This window comes from Vanessa cardui, chromosome 12, assembly GCF_905220365.1.
Source record: "Vanessa cardui chromosome 12, ilVanCard2.1, whole genome shotgun sequence".
NCBI classification, from domain to species: Eukaryota; Metazoa; Arthropoda; class Insecta; order Lepidoptera; family Nymphalidae; genus Vanessa; species Vanessa cardui.
Window position 1 is genome coordinate 522,776 of NC_061134.1, and position 19,714 is coordinate 542,489.

At 39.8% G+C, this 19,714-nt stretch overlaps 2 protein-coding genes across 2 annotated transcripts; one reads left to right on the forward strand and one right to left on the reverse strand.

Moving 5' to 3' along the window:
- Positions 1–355: 355 nt before the first annotated feature.
- LOC124534219 (transmembrane protein 222) lies at positions 356–2,492 on the reverse strand. Its single transcript, XM_047109944.1, has 4 exons — positions 2,121–2,492; positions 1,755–1,965; positions 1,433–1,563; positions 356–1,339 (listed from the first exon to the last, which is right to left on the reverse strand). Exons 1-4 carry the CDS (start codon positions 2,252–2,254, stop codon positions 1,261–1,263), a joined length of 555 nt encoding a protein of 184 aa, XP_046965900.1. The 5' UTR covers positions 2,255–2,492; the 3' UTR covers positions 356–1,260.
- Positions 2,493–2,772: 280 nt separating this feature from the next.
- Positions 2,773–19,686, forward strand: LOC124534215 (structural maintenance of chromosomes protein 1A). The gene is made up of 24 exons (XM_047109927.1): positions 2,773–3,008; positions 3,088–3,208; positions 3,358–3,457; positions 3,804–3,952; positions 4,299–4,467; positions 4,831–5,043; positions 5,221–5,360; positions 5,514–5,622; positions 5,719–6,359; positions 6,445–6,619; positions 6,851–6,973; positions 15,413–15,544; positions 15,926–15,991; positions 16,138–16,271; positions 16,412–16,533; positions 16,615–16,796; positions 16,871–16,993; positions 17,125–17,234; positions 17,465–17,609; positions 17,957–18,061; positions 18,324–18,398; positions 18,472–18,650; positions 18,970–19,147; positions 19,519–19,686. Exons 1-24 carry the CDS (start codon positions 2,897–2,899, stop codon positions 19,576–19,578), a joined length of 3,663 nt encoding a protein of 1,220 aa, XP_046965883.1. The 5' UTR covers positions 2,773–2,896; the 3' UTR covers positions 19,579–19,686.
- The last annotated feature ends 28 nt before the right edge of the window (positions 19,687–19,714 follow it).

Genomic DNA, 19,714 nt, shown 5'->3' on the forward strand with positions numbered 1-19,714 from the left:
GTAAATGTCGATGTTTGTTACTTTAAAGTGATCTTAAAAATGTTATATATAACTTAATGCATTCATTAATTGTTGGCACTTGTATGGAGTAAAAAGTATTAGTGTTAGTGAAAAAACTGTTGTATTTGAATCTATGGAACCTACTAGCAAATATCTTATAACTTTTTGTAATTATCAGTGCACTTGTGATCAAAATGTTGCCTGCTTGGTCACAGGGAAAACATTTAATATGACTTGAAGCACTATAGTAGCTGTTTCCTCTTTATCTCTTTTCCAATTTATAGAAGTTTAAGACAGACAATCATTGATGAGTTAAAAAACTATGCTTCTGTGTTTTAAATATGTGTTTCTACACTTTTTACAGTTGAAACTGTATGCTTGTGCATTTTAAGAGGAGGTCAGCACAATTAAATGTTTTGCCATTAAGAGTTTGTTAGATAATATTTTTATTAAATGTATTTATATAATTTTGCATTGGCATAAATTTTGACTTTTGGCAAGATATAAAACATACTAGAATAAGTAAGCCATTGTTAACATTTTTAAAAGCTACTACATATATTAATGGCTTTTTTCCTCTTCTAATGCTTTAATATTCTATCACTTTTAGCTTTTACTTAAGTTTTTATTCATTACAATCAATGTATTGATTATTTTTTAAATTTTTCTGAATGTGTGCGCTCGATGCTGTATCTCTTTTACTAGAAAAGTTTTTTAAATGAATATAAACAATAATGTCTTCATGTCTAAATGTCTTCATTGCTAAAGAAAAATAAAAAATAAAATAATAAACTAGATTTTTTTTATTACTGTAACATAAATAAACTTTAAATAAAAATGTCTTTTAATTATATATTTACCTTGCAGATCCCTCACTTGATACAAAAATAACATTTATAACAAATCTAAATAATTACCTTAAGTAGAAAATTAAATTAAACAATCATACAATTTGCATCAATCATATTTATATAATCTAAGACAAAAGGCAAGTATTCAAAATATATTTTTAGCCCTATTATGTGTGCAATTTATGTACTATCAGACAAATAAATAGACCATGACATTACTGTAGTACATTAGCACATTTATTAGATTAAATGAACTGAAAATTTATAAATATATTATCTTACATAGTAAACAGATTCTTAAACATTTAAAGCAAATATATATTTTTTGTATATAAAAAGTAGAAATTTGATATCTATGACAGTATGATGACAGAAGTGTTGCAACATTCATTACTATACATTAAAAAGTTTAGATAATCGCAGCCAAACCACATATAAATGCAACAATAATGAAAAAGGGTAACCATGTCTTCATAAATGCCCCGAAGCTGAAAAATAAAATAAAGGTTTATTTCAATTTTTGTAGACATAATGTTTAACCATAGTTTTTAGATAAAAAGGTTTACCCAAATATCACTTACCTTACATATTTTGAGTATGGTATCATGTAGAGAGCAAGTTTAACCATATTCCAGTTCTTGCAGCCATTGTAGTTCATGATATTTAGAGCTGTAGCTACATGTGAGTGGCAATTATCATAGAATATTATATGCTGAAAAATAAATTATTGACTATATAAATATGTGATATCAACAGACTAACTTTATCACTAGCTCAATATGTTTATAGATGACTATCTTTTTTAAAATATTTGTATTATTTTAAAGAACTGCAATGTAGTGAAATATGTTTGTAAAGGTAATTTTTTTTTTGAAATATATAAATGGTATGATAAAAACTAACCATCCTTTTTTTGTATATCTCTGATGATTCTGCAACAGCTGCATCCCAGCCTGCTTGTCCATTATTTGCTCTCTTTGGTGACAGCTGCCAGTACTTAGTGGGGTTCCCAAAAGCCATGAGATCTTCTGACACAAAGTACGGACCAGCAAAGTCGCGTATCACTCCATTTGACATGCAAATACCCATGTGTCCAAGAAAGGGAAATATCCATCTGTGTCAGAGATAAATAATTTTACTTTAAACCTTAGTTCCTTAAGTGATCAACTCTCTTTAAAGTCATTTGTTTACTAGTTTATTATTTCTATATATTGTGCATTAAATTTACCAATTACCGTACTTAAAATAAAAAACAATTATAAAACTTGCGTTAAAACTGGGATAGGCGTCCAAACAATGCAGTAGGGGTATCGGGCTCGGGAATGATCAATGGGATCCATAAGTACTGCTTGCTCACGATCACTCAAGTCAATAGGACTACCAGGACTTTGATCACTATTCATTGTAAATAAAAAAATTAAGCATTTGAAAAATCCATAGTTTGAGATCAATAATATGTTCTTGATCAAGCAATATTCGATACAACTTATAATTTCAGTATAAGTAAAGATAAACAAGTAGAATATTTCAATAGCCTCCAATTAAGGTTTTAATGTTTTCTATAGTGACAATTAACAATTCATACGTTATCTAAATAAATTGTGTACTGTCACTGTGGTAAATTTTCATTTTTTAATTCTATGACTTTGACAAAGAGAAACTTTATTTTGAGTGAAATAATGGGTTCGTTCAATACAAGCGTTTCTTACGAAAAAAATATAGTTGGAGAGTAAATTGTCACTAATCATTATTATTATTTAAACTAAGATTTAAAGAACTTGTTATTATATCTAAGAGGTGGTTCAAAGACCAGAGCGGGCGAAGCCGTGGGCGAAAACTAGTAACAATTAATATTTTTTAAGGATGCGACGAGTATAGCCATTTCCGACAAAATATTATTGGCGTTGGCAGCCCTGACTTGTCAAAAGTTTTGAGTCTGTCAGTTGTTGTTGATTAGTATTGTTGACGAAAAATGCTTGGCGCCAAGGCGCCCTAAAATTGCTGTAGACATTGTTTTATTTTGATATATTGATATAAATCACAAAATGCCTGCATTTTTGAAGTACATTGATATGGAAAACTTCAAGTCCTATCGGGGGCATCACCGCATAGGACCTCTGAAGTCTTTCACCGCCGTCGTGGGTCCCAATGGGTCAGGTAATATTAACCAGTTCTAGTAAATTTGTTTAAGATCACTTAAAATAGTTCTTATACTAACTTCGTCAAAATCTTATAGGTAAATCAAACTTTATGGATGCCGTAAGTTTTGTAATGGGTGAAAAAACTTCTCTGCTTCGTGTGAAGCGCCTAAGTGATTTAATTCATGGTGCCTCAATCAACAAGCCTGTCTCAAGAAGGTTAATACTCCATTTTTTACACTTTTTTACGTTAAACTGGCTTTATAGTTCGCTAAAACTTTCGTTGATTGCTTACAGTTTTTTATTGAAATCTATGAATTAAGAGTTTGTAAAAAAGCAAATTAACAATAAAAATCATGTTATTTCAGCGCGTCTGTGACGGCAACGTTTATATTGGAGGATATGACAGAGAAGCACTTTCAAAGATCTGTTATAGGACAATCATCTGACCATAAGATTGATGGGCAGGTAATAAAACTGAAAGACTTTCTGATCGAGTAACTCTTATGTACAGAAGCATGTGTTTACAAAGTAATAATAAACTATTATTACAGAACTTATAAGTACATAGTGTAAATATTTTTATTCACCTCAAGCATTCCTTATTTTGTTATAGTATGTTAAGTTTATTTTATTGCTCAAAATATAAATTTATTGCCCAACTTCGATCTATCATATATTGTGATATATTTGTTGAATATCAACAACTGTTCTAACTCTGGAATTAATGATTCTTTTAAATTTTTCACTGGGAGGATATCTTTTCAGATGTTATGAATATTATCATGATATAGTTTATCATTCCCTTTTACAGTCAGTGGCAGTAAGCCAATACTTATCAGAGCTGGAAAAGCTCGGCATCAATGTGAAAGCCAAGAATTTCCTTGTATTCCAAGGGGCTGTGGAAAGCATCGCTATGAAAAACCCCAAGGAGAGAACTGCGCTTTTTGAGGAGATAAGTGGGTCAGTGAGAAACTATGTTAAACTTTATTTAACTACATTGACTCACATATAAATGTGACAGGTTTTAGAAAAAAAAAAAGGAATCAATAAACTATTTTTTATTGTTAAAACTACTATTAATATAAATTTTAAATGTCAAAATATTTTGATGCCATATGGATGTATCCATATAACCCGTATATTATTTTAGAATGAAACCCAAAATTGTACTTTATTGCATTGCTTGGTATATTGTTGAGTAAATTGCAAAAAGTTGTGCATTCATTATATAGTCATCATAGTATACTATTCATGAGACTTTTTTTCTAAAGTAAAGTTTTTCTTTATATTATGCAATTCTATAAAGGTCTGGAGTGTTAAAGGAGCAATATGAAGCCTGCCGTGCGGAAGTGAATCGTGCTGATGAGGAGGCTCAGTTTTCTTATCAAAAGAAGAAGGGTGTAGCAGCCGAACGGAAGGAGGCCAAGTTTGAAAAGGAGGAAGCTGAGAAATACACAAGATTGAAGGAAGAATTGGTAAAGTTTTACAATATTTTTTTTTTATTTCGGAAGCTAGATAGTTTACTGACCCATGCAATGGTAATAATCACCTCTGCATAGGTATGAAGTATATTATCTCTTGTGTCTGTGTAGCATTACCTTACTCACTCAATGATAAAATCTAAAAAATCAGGTTTTGATGTAAAATGAACAAATAATCTATAATATATTGTAGATACATGATAGAGCCTAGTAGTTATTTTTCTGCTTAAAAAGAGATTTAAAGTGAAATAAAAAGTTGCTGTACTCATCAAAATAATTATCTTTTGATACTAAATGTAACGAAAAATAATCTATACCAATTAACTGACCTAATAATCTTTCTTCTTTTGTCTTCAGCAACAACAAAAAGTTGAACTTCAATTATTTCATCTATACCACAATGAGAAAGATATTCAAGCAGCTGAAGAAGAGTTGCAACATAAGCAGTCGGAGCTGGCCAAGGTGGAGAAGAAACGGCAGAAGGCCGAGGATGCTCTAAAGGAGAAGAAGAAAGAATCTGGAACTGTGCAACGTGAGCTTGCTAAGATTGAACAAGACATACGAGAAGTGGTAAGTTCATTGTGTTTGCACCTTAGCGCTCCAGTGTACTTGGTGATGTGTAATAAATAATAATACTATCAATATTCCAATTTTTAACACATTTCGCAAATTTTCAATGTTACTTAAATATGTCAAATATTACAAGAAGATGAGAATAATAATGTTAATGGTCTTTGACGTACACAGGAAGCCGAGGTCTCCAAGAAGCGTCCGACCTTCATCAAGGCCAAGGAGCGCGTGACGCACACGCAGAAGAAGCTGGAGAGCGCCGTCAAGACGCTGGAGCAGGCGCGCAAGGCGCACGAGGCGCACCAGGCCGACATCAGGTCAGCTCCCACTGCAGCAGCCCTAGCTTTCTCGTGTTCTAACTTTTATTATGTACATACATAAGGGCGTAACTGAAGTAGGATTTGATTATGTAAATGATAGTTTTAAACATTTTTATTTTATTGTTTTGTAATAATCACACCTGTTTGCAGCAAATTGGAGGAGGAGCTGCGGCAGGTGGAGGAGCAGAAGGCGACATGGGAGGCGTCCATACTCGGCACCAGCGCCTCGCGTGCGGACGTGCACTTGGAGGAAGCGCAGGTTTCCGACGTTATTTTACTTATTTCTTAAACAATATAGTTCGTACACTCAAATCGAAAAGCAATTAAACGATCCAAATGTAAAATTCCGTCGCAGATTCGAGAGTACGAGGAGCTGAAGATGGAGGCGTCCCGCCAGGCGGCGCGCTACCTCCAGGAGCTGGACTCGGTCAACCGCGAGCAGAAGGCGGACCAGGACCGGCTCGACAACGAGATGCGGCGCAAGGGCGAGGTCGAGAACAAGCACCGGCAGAAGGGGCACGAGCGCAACGAGGCCACGAAGCGCGTGGAGAAGCTCAACGAGCACATCAAGAGCTCGGAGCAGGCGCTGGAGGAGCAGCGCCGCCTGCGCGCCGAGCTGCAGGCCGACGTGGGCTCGTGCCGCGGCCGCGCCGCCGCGCTGCAGGCCGCGCTCGAGGACGTGGCCGCGCAGCTGGGCGACGCGCGCGTCGACAAGCACGAGGAGGCGCGCCGCCGCAAGAAGCAGGAGATCGTCGAGAGCTTCAAGCGCGAGATCCCCGGCGTCTACGACCGCATGATCAACATGTGCCAGCCCACGCACAAGCGCTACAACGTGGCCATCACCAAGGTGCTCGGCAAGTACATGGAGGCCATCGTCGTCGACACCGAGAAGACGGCGCGCCGCTGCATCCAGGTGCTCAAGGAGCGCATGCTGGAGCCCGAGACCTTCCTGCCGCTCGACTACATCCAGGCGAAGCCGCTGCGCGAGCGCCTGAGGTGCCGCCCGCCTTGCCCTCGTGCCCTCAGCGGCCGTGGTGTGCGGCCGCTGGGGCGCCGCGCTCAGGGGTCCGTTGGTCCGCAGGGACATCAAGGAGCCCAAGAACGTGAAGCTGCTGTTCGACGTGCTGCGCTTCGAGCCGGCCGCCATCCACCGCGCCGTGCTGTTCGTCACCAACAACGCGCTGGTCTGCGAGACGCCCGAGGACGCCTCGCGGGTCGCCTACGACCTCGACCGCACCAAGAACAGCAGATACGACGTCAGTCGCGACCCCTACGCCATCAGCCTCATGATGTTACTCTTATATTTATCCATACACCCCCGTTACCCCCTCGTAACGATTTTTTTTCAATCCCGGCATTGTATTAATTATCTACGATTATATGTATGTTTGTCTTTATGTGCCATATATAACGTAGTGAATATTTTGATATAAATGTGTATCGTTTCATTAATCATAAGGTGTAATGTAAGGTGTGATGCCCGGCAGGCCCTCGCTCTGGACGGCACGTTCTACCAGAAGTCCGGCATCATCTCGGGCGGCTCGCTCGACCTCGCGCGCAAAGCCAAGCGCTGGGACGAGAAGCATCTCTCTCAGCTGAAAGCTAAGAAGGTCGGTCTTGTTATATATTAGCTATATAAATGCCAAACGTATGTTTTTGGATCTTTTCTTTTGAACTAATTAATACCTAAATAAGTTTAGTTTATTCTTTATTGTACACCACACAGTGAAATAAAAAAATACAAATGACAAAGATATGGCCTAGATATGACAGGCGTACAATTTTGGCGACCTTATCGCTACATAGCGATCTCTTCCAGGCAACCAACAGGTGTAGGATAGGTCATAGAATATAAGGTGGGTGGTGCTCTACTAATAAATAAAATAATATGAATCTGTTAATAAAACTATGAAATAAATATAAATATAGAATACACAAATTATATATCCATTAATAAATAATATTGTCAATACATATAAAATAAATAAATATATATATATATATATATATATAAATCTAAATACAATGAGTAAGAATATAAACGATGTCTTCAAACATAACGAAAAAATATAAAAATTTTACCTTCCAATAAAATTTGTATTATGTTTCCTAAGACGTCCGAAGTCCATTATGAGAGTACATCGTCTGATTTCCGCTGCAGGTCGCTAAATTTCATGACTTCCGTTTCCTACTCACGCCTACGGCGCCCCCTATACCCCTTTCTGGAACTAAACTGACAAGCAAATACACGCCGCCAAATTTGTCATTGTTTGGCTCATAATGGATGGATGTAGCCCCAGGAAGACCTTTCCTGGACTTCGGACGTCTTAGGAAACATAATACAAATTTTATTGGAAGGTAAAATTTTTATATTATGTGTTCCGTTTGACGTCCGAAGTCCATTATGAGAGACTTGTTTGTTATCTCCTGGTGGCTTGTATTTGTAATAAAATATTATTTAAAACGCAACAATGTGATTAATTATTATTTAATTGAAATATGGCATTAAGTAAATAATTTAAATTCATTAAAGAAAATCATATAACTTTAACTAATGAATTCAAATAAACATAAATCAAATAATGAGCAAGAGATTTTTTAGTAGTTATCTCTGCATTTGATGTATTAATAATATGTTTTTGATAGAACTTCTTAAATGAAAGCTCATGTTGCCAGTTAGTTACCTTTACCTAATATGTCATTAATGTGGTAATTTTCTACCCAATTTAAAGATGACATTACTGCTCTAAAACTTCCAGCTGATGTTTGAATACCAGAATCAGCTTAAAGACCTTTTATCCAACCACAATCATCGCTGCAGTAGCTGGTCTAGTAAGGCCTCAGGTTGTTAAAAATAGATTTTTTATATTCCCTCTGATTTGCCGTGTCACGTGCACTAGAGAACATAGCCAGTATACTGCATCGATGTTTCGGTCAGGAGCAGCCACGAAAGTCCAACTTAATTGTTGATATGAAGATGAATCGGTTTTCGATCCAAATATGGGACGCAAGGTAATAATGTAAAGTACATTATCTATAAAATGGACACTTTCAACACATAAAAGAGTAAGGTCATGTACTCTGCGGCCCGAAGCTAACAGCAAAATAGTGACATGTGTCTGGATATTTGATATAACACACTATACAATCTGTATTATAATGCTTTAAATAGCGAAATTAAAATTCTTGCATCCCATATAGGTAATTTAGGAGGTGAAGGTATTTGCCAGGAAAATAGATTTGAATTTCACTATTGGGCTTGACACTATTTTTATATCAGATATAGTTTCACAAACGGATCCTATAACTGATTTATAAATTAGAATGGTTCGATGACAGATAAATACAGGTAATCGAAGTATCTAGCTCCATTTGCTGGTTCATGTATACGAGAGATAATGCTATTTCCCTGACAAAATCTAACCTACTTTTTCAGTTAGGGGCGCATGTCCTTATCGAAGACTCTCTATTTTAATAAATAATAAATATGAGACAACATCAAATACATTACTCTGATCCCAATGTAAGCCGCTAAGCACTTGTGTTATGGAAAATCAAGAGTAACGACGGCACCACAAACACCCAGACCCAACCAATGGTAATCTACATCGACTCGACTGGGAATCGAACCCGGAGCGGCGCACCCATGAAAACCGGTGCACACACCACTCGACCACTGAGGTCGTCAAGCTTTTTCTCCTGCGATGTCTCCGTCAGCGCGTCTCCCCAGAGATAAGACAAGCTTCCAGGCGTAGACTGCTGACTTAAGCAGGCAGTATCATTGTCAATGTGTCCGCCAGACTGTTGCTCAGATCTCTGAATTTTAAAGGTCGAGGCCAAAAAGGCTTCTTCCACTTGGGTGCCACTATTTTGTACTGACCTGATGCTGAGTTGAGGTGGCCTAGCACCCTGGGTATCAGATTGGACGGTGGAAGCAACCATGCCAGTCGATCGTGCCAGGATCTGCTGAAGACGTCTTAAAAACAGGCGTTTGCGTCTAGCAAGTCTAGAGTAACATAGTTTGTTACTACGTGTGCTGTCCGTAACGCGAATATAACTGTCTGGTGTTTCCCACAGATTGAACAGCCTCGTGGTTGCTTCTTCTGTGAGATGCCACTCGGAGCCGGCGTGATTTCACGAGAGGTGGTCAGCTTCGGTGTTGTACAGTCCCGGTAGGTGGTGAGGGAGAAGTACAACATTGAGGTGGTCGGCTTCAGTGTTGTACAGTACCGGTAGGTGGTGAGGGAGAAGTACAACATTGAAGTGGTCCACTAGAGCCAGCCGATTTTGAGTCTGATCTAGCAATTGTCGTGACCAGCTTCCTCCCTCGTTCTTTTTATAGAAAACAACTGTTCTGTTATCGCACTGAAGAATTATTCTCGAGTCTTGGAGCGAAGTTGTTCTGGAGGATATGCTGCTCTCACTGCGTACATCTCCTTCAAATTGCAGTGCCATTCGGTCTGGTGGTGTTCCCATGACCCTTTTATCATTTCGTTGCTTATAAGGGCTCCTCATTGAATGTCCAACGCGTCAGTGATGACGTGGTTCGTGGCCATTCTCTGAGGATGAATGGGTGTCCTCTGACTGATGTGCTCTAACCTCCAGTCCAGCTCTGTACGTACCTCGTCCGGATACTGCTTTGATAAGCTAGGATACCCGAGGATAGCTTGTTGGTGTGGTACTGCAGGACTCGGCAATGCAACCTTCCCCGGTGGGTGATGAAGGTTGCAAAGTTGAGATATCCTACGAGGCGTTGCGCCTGCATTAGGTTCCAACTGCCGGTCGCAAGCTGCACGCGCAAATTCTGACGAATTTTCTGTATTTTTCTAAGGGCAGGGACTTGGTGTTGGATTTTGTATCCCATACAATTCCTAGAAAGTTTATTAATCTCGCTGGTGTCATAATTGAATCTTCAATTGATCCACCAATCTAGGCTGCTCAAAAACGTATGGCCATCTTTACTTGAACCCTCAAAACATAGAAATGTTTTGAGAGTACACCAGGACAGAGGTCCTGATGTACAAGTACATAATCATCTGAATAGACCATTAGTCGAAGGGCGTTCCTGCGAAGTATTTCGGGCGTCCAGTGTGTTACTGAAGCAAAAATCCGCGATACGCGGTGCAGCTAATCCGAATGACAGACAAATCATCTAAGGGGACGACCCTGAGAACTGATCCGGAGAAACCTCCTGTGCTGTTCTTTTATCGGAAGATGAATAAGCCTGGCTTAAATCCAGTTTGACCATCCAATCCCCATGTTGTAAGCAATCGGGGACTTGTTGATGGTGGAAAAGATGAAAATGTCTCGGTTTCATGTAGTGATTCAACCGCCTTGATTGGTCTTGAGAATTATAGAAAATGGAGATATGAAAGACTGCGTCAGGGGAGCGGGTTCTAAACTTAATTGAATTAAATTCTGCATTTCGATTCACGTTAAATGTGATGTTAGACTTCGAATTTTTATACATCCAATGTCGGAAGAACCAATGGAGATGTTTAGTTGAATGTGATTCCTGTTATTAATTTTACCACCTCTTATTAATTTTAATATTACGTTAGGTGCATTTTTATGTCCCCTCCCCCTCAACAAATATGCTGAGGAGTTATTTGGATGGAATTGCTCAGAATCTCTGTTTTCGGTTTGCTTAATTTTATTGAAATTTGCCCTAGCTCGAAATGGCTTTGTATTGGTAGTAGAAGGCGACGGTTCAGGTTATGGTCCGTGTGCGAGTAGCAGATGGTACCCGATTTTGTAGTTTATATATACCACCTATATTTTTGTATAAATGCTGTTAATAGACTCGCGTTAAACATATAATCACAAGAAGGGGGTATTTTCTCTAAATTTATCCTTTAATTAAGCGGTCCCTACGGAGTAATTCAAAAACCTCGACACGTTTACCGCAAATGAATTGAAGAATATAGGGAGAAATTGTCTTATAACCAGAATAATTATTAAAAAGTTTGTTTCAATTTTTCAATAATAATCGAAGAGTTAAGCTGAACGTCCGATGAATTTGACCAGTCAACGAGGCTTTGTAAGGCAGTATTAACGTATTCGTTTTGTGCCAAAAAGGCATTAGTTAACGGAGCAACACCTCCGTTCCATCTGGAACCAACGTAATGGACTAAAGTAGTCCTCCAGACGTCGAAGTTCTTCATTCACTCTTAAGTCAATAAAAACAGGAAATTTTGTCATCACGTGAGTGAATTGCTTTCGGTACAGAAGATTCTTTTACAGTAACGCTTAAATATTCAAAACTACCCGCCTCTATTTCTGGCGCACGTAAAAATTTTTCGCCGAACTTTGAATATAAGTTGAAGCTAGATTAGACATGTTAGTCTTATAATTTGGCGCATAGAAGAATGAGGGTGGTATCGCCGGTTTACAATTAGTATAATTCTAAGTTAAAATATTATTTACAAGACTCACCAATTGTTGTGACAATAAGTCAAACCTCTTATTCAGATCCCGCGATCAGTCACGCTTGTGACGCTCCCTTGGTGGTCCGCCGTATTCATTTTCCGACGAATCCGATGAAATATCCGAAGAATTCGAACTACCCTCTACACTTACACTTAACTTTTTATTTTGATTTTTCAAGAAACGGAAGACAAACAACACTTGTTTTAAAATAACTTTCTACTTTAAATCTCGAAAGTTGATTATAATTATTTAACTTTTAACGACTGCTCGTTTGGAAAAACGACGCAACAATGACAAATTTGGCGGCGTGTATTTGCTTGTCAGTTTAGTTCCAGAAAGGGGTATAGGGGGCGCCGTAGGCGTGAGTAGGAAACGGAAGTCATGAAATTTAGCGACCTGCAGCGGAAATCAGACGATGTACTCTCATAATGGACTTCGGACGTCAAACGGAACACATAATAAATAAATTAACAAAATAAAAAACAGAAAAAATCATTATCGTAAAGGAACTTGAGTCAGAAAGTGATTTTTTAAAAGTTTTTTAAAAATAAATAAGGTTTTGGCCTCCCGAATATTTAAAGGAAGGTTGTTCCAGAGCGTAATAGCCTGAATTGTAAACGATTTTTTATAAAAAATAGACTTATGTTCGGGCACCCTTAAAATCAGTCTCTTCGTAGAACGAGGGTGTTCTCCGGGTTTTCCTAAAAATATAAATTTTTCCTTCAGGTAAGGGGGAGTAACAGGGTGAAACAACACACAGTAAAGTATAGACAGGACATGCATATTCCGGCGAAGTCTGATGGGTAGCCAATTGAGACGGGAACGAAATTGTGATACGTGGTCGAATTTTCGTAATCCAAATATAAACCGAATAAAGGTATTTTGAAGTCTCTCAAGTTTATTTAACTGGTCTTCAGTTAAGTCCACAAAGCTTGTATCAGCATAATCCAAAATAGGAAAGAGTAGAGTTTGTGCAAGCATAATTTTGGTAGGAATGGGAAGAAAATTTCGAAGACGACGCAAAGAACTCAGCGCGACGAACACCTTCCTGCTGATTTCATTCACATGGCGAGTCCAGCTAAGAGAATTATCAACGAAAACTCCAAGGTTTTTGACAGAATCGCAATAAGGAATGACAGTATTGTCAAACATTATCAGAGGCAAGGAAGACCAGTCGACTTTGGATAATTGTTTCCGGCTGCCAATAATTATGGCTTGAGATTTACTAGGGTTGACATTAAGACCGAAAGTTTTACTCCATTCAAGAATGATATTGAGGTCATTATTCATCCTTGTGATTGCCAACGGAAGATTCTCCACAGTCGACTGGGTGTAAATTTGGACATCGTCTGCATACATGTGGTAGAGAGAAGAAAGGTTGTGAGTAATAGAATTAATGAAAATAGAGAAAAGTAACGGTGACAAAACGCCGCCCTGTGGTACGCCAGCATAAATATCGCACCACGACGTGTAAGTATCATCAGTACGAATACGTTGCCGACGACCACGAAGATAACTGTGAAACAAGTCAATGACTGCAGGAGACACGTTAAGAGAGCGCAGCTGACTCAGCAGGACATCAAAGTCAACACTATTGAAAGCATTGCTGAAATCCAACAAAGTCATAACAGTGAGCTGTTTACTGTCCATGCCTAATCGAATGTCATCGGTAACTTTTATAAGGGCAGTAACCGTACTATGTCCTGGGCGAAAACCAGATTGGAAAGGATTGAGCAAGTTGTTCTTGTTTAGGAAGAGATTTAATTGAAAGTGAATTAGTTTTTCAAGAACTTTTGACAGGAAGGGTAATATAGAGATAGGACGAAAATCAGAAAAGGTAACAGGATTAGCTTTCTTTGGCAGTGGTAAAATATTAGCGCTCTTCCATGCTTCAGGAAATACACAGCATGAGACACATTCATTTAGAATATATGTGATCACGGGAGCGATAATATCAAGGAGAGGAATGATCATAGTACGGCTAATATTATCGGTACCAATGGCATTAGATGAGACGGACAGCACGCTTTTCTTAACATCACACACAGTGAACTGACTTAACACAAAAGGAGGATGAGAAGGAGTTGAAGTCATAGAAAGTGAGTTAAGAGTACGTGATTTAGCTGAACTATCAAATGAGTTCGAAGGATTAGAAAAATATTGATTTAGGAGTTCTGTATCAATATTAAGAACAGATGGATTATGAGAAGATTTACCAACTCCAACAGTCTCAAGAAATTTCCAAACTCTGTGAGAATCGCTATTCTCGACTGAAGCATGAATGTGGCGACGTTGTGCATCCCTACATAATGTATTGCAGCGATTCCTAGCTTTAATATACTTACTACGATTTTCGTCAGAGTTATTTAATTTAAATTTACTTTTAGCAACATTTTTTCTGTGAATGCTAGTTTTTATGTCTTCAGTTAGCCAGGGTGCAGGAAGATGTTTCAGCTTCACTTGGTGAATTGGCGCATGAATGTCGTACAATTGATTGAGCAACGAACTAAAGACATCAACCCCTTGCTCAATACAAGACGCCGACTCCACTGCTGACCAATCAATATTACGCGCATCAGCACGTAGTTGTTCAACATCCATTCCAGCAAAATTACGCCGCAGAAGTATCTTAGGCTTAACTTTAGGAGGGCGCAGTTTATACGAAAGAAAAATTAAATCATGATAAGAAAAGGCATCGGCAGAACACTGACCGTGCTTGGAAACGAAATCAGGAGAAGACACAATTATAAGGTCAAGAAGAGAAGGAGTGGAATTTGGATATCTGTGGGTCGCTGAAAGGGGAAGAATATGCATGTTACACGCTTCGCAAACAGATACAAGCTTATGAGCTCTGCTGTCATCCTTCAGTAGACATGTGTTGAAGTCGCCCATTAATATGGTGTGACCATAATTTGGGACAAATGTTTCTACAAGGGCTTCGAAAGAGGAAAAGAAATTCGTTAATAGAGAGGGACTGTAAAAAACGCCAAGTAAAATTTTTGTCTGGCTTAGAGAAACTTCTACTAGTAAGTGTTCAGCCGAATCAACAGGAGGTGGCTGACATGACGAACTTACAATTTTAAAAGGAATGTAGGATCTAAGATAGATCGCCACACCACCACCAGTCCTGTTGCTTCGATCATTACGAATGAGATGGAACCCTGGCAGAGAATACGAAGTAGACGGTAAACAGGGCTTAAGCCATGATTCCGATACTAAAATCGCATGAATATCACGGGACTCAAAAGAGGCAAGCATGTCAGGATAATGGGCTGGAATACTTTGGGCATTTATGTGTACTACGTTAAGATTTTTCACACAATCAGAAAAGAGAGAATTAAGATTGGCGTTAAGTGGAAGGGAAGAAATAGCACTTTGAAGACTTAAGTCACTCAATGACTCATCACCCGAAGATACCGAAAAATAAATAATAGCTGTTAATAAAAAAATCAACTCATAATCATCTTAGTCTAACATAGACTGATTTTCCAAGGCAATGTCGACGAATATTGTTTATGGTAGAAATATAAAATCAGGACATTGTTAGAGAGTTATATTTTCCTCGTGTATTGTAAAAGATTTGGATGTCATTTATTCAATATCATAATTGATGCAAACAGGAGAAGCTGACGGAGGAGCTGCGCGAGTCCATGAAGAAGTCCCGCAAGGAGTCCGAGCTGACGACGGTGGACTCGCAGATCCGCGGCCTGGAGTCCCGCCTCAAGTACGCGCTCACCGACAGGGACGCCACGGTACGCGCCGCTCACGCCCTAAGAGTTTTTGTTATCTTCTCTATACATTTTGATTCTTATGCTATACATTTTTTAAACTTAAAGAACTAAAGTAATTTAAAGTCCTGAATATTTGATTCATGTATAATAGTGACATATCCACATTACACAATAACCACCTTATGGGTAACAGATGCCTTTAGATTAATAAAATATTGTTACTGAAATCAACTGCAAAGCAATTTAGTAACAAGTTTGCAACAAATTAATTTTGTACTTTTAAAATTGCATTGTATTGTGATGTCGACAGTCCGCTCGGGACTCTGATCGGTAGCGTTCGTAAAATATGTCGAACGTTCACGGTATTAGAGAAGCTGATTAATTTGTAAAAAAATGTTCTAGCTGAAACAAATAAGCACTCTCGACGCTGAGCTCGCGGAGCTGGAGCGCAAGATCGAGATGTTTGGGGTGAGTTGTATTTTACCTTAATATCAAATGAGTACTAGTTAAGGTAAAGAACAGTGTGGCGCCAAAATATAATCCTAACGATAAAAGATTTAAGATAATGTAAGTTTGGCGTTTTAATATATACTAATTTTAATATTTCGGTACAGCCTCAAGTCGAGGAGATCGAGCGCACGATCTGCGCGCGCGACGCGAAGATACAGGAGATCAAGGAGAACATGAACAACGTCGAGGACGTCGTCTTCCGCGGGTTCTGCCGCGACATCGGCGTCGCCAACATACGGTAAGGACTGCCTTTTTGACGAGAACGTACACACTCGCCCGAAGCTGCCTGAATGTTCACAATTATCGGTCGTCATTCGATCCATCAAGATCACAGTATACAAATGTATCGTTTACAGAGCGTTTTCCCTTCGTCCGCAGGCAGTACGAGGAGCGCGAGCTGCGCGCGCAGCAGGAGCGCGCCAAGCGCCGCATGGAGTTCGAGGCGCAGATAGACCGCATCGCCTCCAACCTGGAGTTCGAGCGCTCGCGCGACACGCAGAGTGAGCCCCGCCCCGCCCCCCGCCCCCAACGACCGCCCCCCCCCCCCCCGGCCGGCACTACAGCGAGCCTTGCGTGCGCAGAGAACGTGACGCGCTGGGAGCGCACGGCGCAGGACGGCGAGGACGAGCTGGAGGCCAGCCGCCAGGCCGAGGCCAAGCAGCGCCAGGACATCGACCGCGAGCTGCGCCGCGCCGACGCGCTCAAGGCCGACCGCACGGCCGCGCGCGCGCAGCAGGAGCGCGCCGACGACGCCGTCAGCGCCGTGAGCATCCGCCCCCCGCCGCGCCCCGCGCCCCGCGCGCCGCCGCACCCGCACTGACCGCCCTCTGCCCGCAGGCGCGCAAGGAGGTGGCCAGCATCCAGAAGGACATCGCCAGCGTGCAGAAGCAGATCGCCAGCATCGAGGCGCGCAACGAGAGCCGCCGCAGCGAGCGCCACAACATCCTGCGCCAGTGCAAGGTGAGCCCCCCCCTCATATCTGTTCGAGACGAGCAGTGAATCTTAAACACTACTCACAGACTCGCTTATTTCGGCCATTATACACTTTGTATTATTTGGAACTAAGTAATGTTTTATCATATGATATTCAGATCGATGACATAATGATACCGCTCCTGGAGGGCAGCCTGGACGACACGGCGGAGGGCGAGTCGGAGCAGTCCAGCGCCTCGAGCGCACAGCTGCACCTCCGAGACTCCAGGTTACATTCGATCTGTCGACCTTGATCTTATGACTATTAACTCTATTTTAAACTTCTTCTTTACTCGGTAATATTTTTCTAATTTCGTTAAAATAATCATAGACCTAGTGCTAACTAATGTCTGGCAGACTATGTTAAAAAATATCTTACTCTGAGTATGACTCTCCCGTTTGCCTATACAATCGGTTTAGTATTTGTATTGAAGCAGCAGTAACCGTGTCTCGTGTCAGGCTGCGCGTGGACTACCGCTCGCTGAGCGAGGCGCTGCGGGAGCTGGAGGAGCCGGACGAGATCAAGCGGAAGGCGGACAAGCTGCAGAAGAGCATCAACTCGCTGCAGAACACCGTCGACAAGATACAGGCGCCCAATATGCGGGTACGGTTAGCTTTACATATATATATATAACAGACTAGCCGCCCCCCTTGGTAGTGACCACCTCCCATAGACTATAAGGAATGTTAATCATTCGCTACATCGCCAATGCTCAACAGCCTCGGGAAATAAAATGTTATTTTTCCTTTTACCAATTTGAACTGAATTGAAAATAAGAATTTTATAAAAAATATATATGTATGTACATGAGATAAATAGAATGAACTATGTTTAGGTTCGTAATAACTCATATTGATATATACAATATTGTAACATATATTTTCATTAATTACTTTGTTTTATTTTTCCTTCAAATTGCCAATCTTACACTTATCGAATAATAATTCCAGGCCATGCAAAAGCTGAACGAAGTGCGGGAGAAGGTGAACGCGACCAACGAAGCCTTCGTCGCCGCCCGGAAGCGCGCGCACAAGGCCAAGCTCGCCTTTGAGAAGGTGCCGCCCACTCATTCATTATATTTAGTGTTCAGGAATTATATGTAAAGCAATAACGTTTCTATAGCATTAATATTATTTTACATTACTTTTGAAATTTACTTTATTTATTGTATCATTTTTTTAAATTGGGTTATATATAAATGTTGAAATAACTGCTTTAACAATGATCCCGCCTGTTTTATGTGACAATATTACATTTATGATTTTGGAGTGCACCGAAATATAAATAATATTAATGTGTATCATCTATATGTTTCAGGTGAAGAAAGAACGTCACGACAAGTTTATGATGTGCTTCGAGCACGTCGCCAATGAAATCGATGCCATATACAAGGTACGGAACATGAAATAAAAGACACTTGTTATGTCGTTATATTGTGTATTCTAATTGTGCAATCCGTCGGCAGGCGCTCGCAATGAACCAGTCGGCGCAGGCGTTCCTGGGGCCCGAAAACCCCGAGGAGCCGTACCTGGACGGCGTCAACTACAACTGCGTGGCGCCCGGCAAGCGCTTCCAGCCCATGTCCAACCTCTCCGGCGGGGAGAAGACCGTCGCCGCGCTGGCGCTGCTCTTCGCGATACACAGGTGGCCCCGCCGAACCGACCGACAGTCCTACGATGATCAAGTGTTACTCAAGACCTTGCCACCATCTTTGTGTTTTTATTTTATATAAACGATATTAATTTATTAATATATCGACGATGATTTTGTTTACTTTTATTGATTTGAAGCGTATCATTAAACAGTAAGACTGTATGATTAAATTTTAATATTACGAAATATCGTTACCATTATGTACTAATAATGAATTGCTATACATTTACCATTACGTATATACGTGCTTTGTGTGTGAATTTACCCTAATGACCAAAGGCTTCATTATGATTATACACTTGTGATGCAGCTTCCAACCGGCGCCGTTCTTCCTATTGGACGAGATCGACGCGGCGCTGGACAACACGAACATTGGCAAGGTCGCGTCGTTCATCCGCTCCAAGAAGGGCTCGCTGCAGACTATCGTCATCTCGCTTAAGGAGGAGTTCTACGGCTGCGCAGACGCACTCGTGGGCATCTGCTCGGAGGTAAGTAACTCCAAAATCATACCCACAACAAAAGTAAATACAGTTACTGAGTTTCATTAAAATTCCAAAATCGATAACAATATACTAAGTGTCGATGAAATGAAATTTATTTGCAAGAATATGGTTACATAAGATTTTACAGTAATAATGTCTTTATCATATTCAACCGATTTGGTATGCAAATATTATACTATATTACACTGAATCATGCAATCAAACTACACAATTGGAATAATTAAGGCAACCATGATGTCTTGAATAAAATAATTATACAATAAAAAAAAATGTCAATATCTAATAAAGACTGAATAAACTGATGACAGTAAGTATCTGTGTACATACATGTAATGCACGTTTCTTTTTCCTTGCAGCCGGCCGACTGCCTCGTCAGTGACGTCATCACGCTCAGTCTTGAGAGTTATAATGACTAGATTTAATTTTCTGTTATTCCATAGTTTTAAGTTATTGTATTATGACATTACTCGGCCAATATCTCTATGTGTATAATGTTTAATTAAAAATAATAAAATTCAACTTGAAACAAACTTGTTTAATTTTTCCACGACA

What these genes read in the sequence shown, in the direction of transcription:
- LOC124534215 (XM_047109927.1), top strand. Translation starts at nt 2,897, where the DNA reads ATGCCTGCATTTTTGAAGTACATTGATATGGAAAACTTCAAGTCCTAT. An exon ending in CAAGATTGAAGGAAGAATTG is followed by an intron (nt 4,468 to 4,830) that starts GTAAAGTTTTAC and finishes TTTTGTCTTCAG; the next exon opens with CAACAACAAAAAGTTGAACT. An exon ending in TGCACTTGGAGGAAGCGCAG is followed by an intron (nt 5,623 to 5,718) that starts GTTTCCGACGTT and finishes ATTCCGTCGCAG; the next exon opens with ATTCGAGAGTACGAGGAGCT.
- LOC124534219 (XM_047109944.1), bottom strand. Translation starts at nt 2,254, where the DNA reads ATGAATAGTGATCAAAGTCCTGGTAGTCCTATTGACTTGAGTGATCGT. An exon ending in AGATATACAAAAAAAGGATG is followed by an intron (nt 1,564 to 1,754) that starts GTTAGTTTTTAT and finishes TTTATTTTTCAG; the next exon opens with CATATAATATTCTATGATAA. An exon ending in CCATACTCAAAATATGTAAG is followed by an intron (nt 1,340 to 1,432) that starts GTAAGTGATATT and finishes TTTATTTTTCAG; the next exon opens with CTTCGGGGCATTTATGAAGA.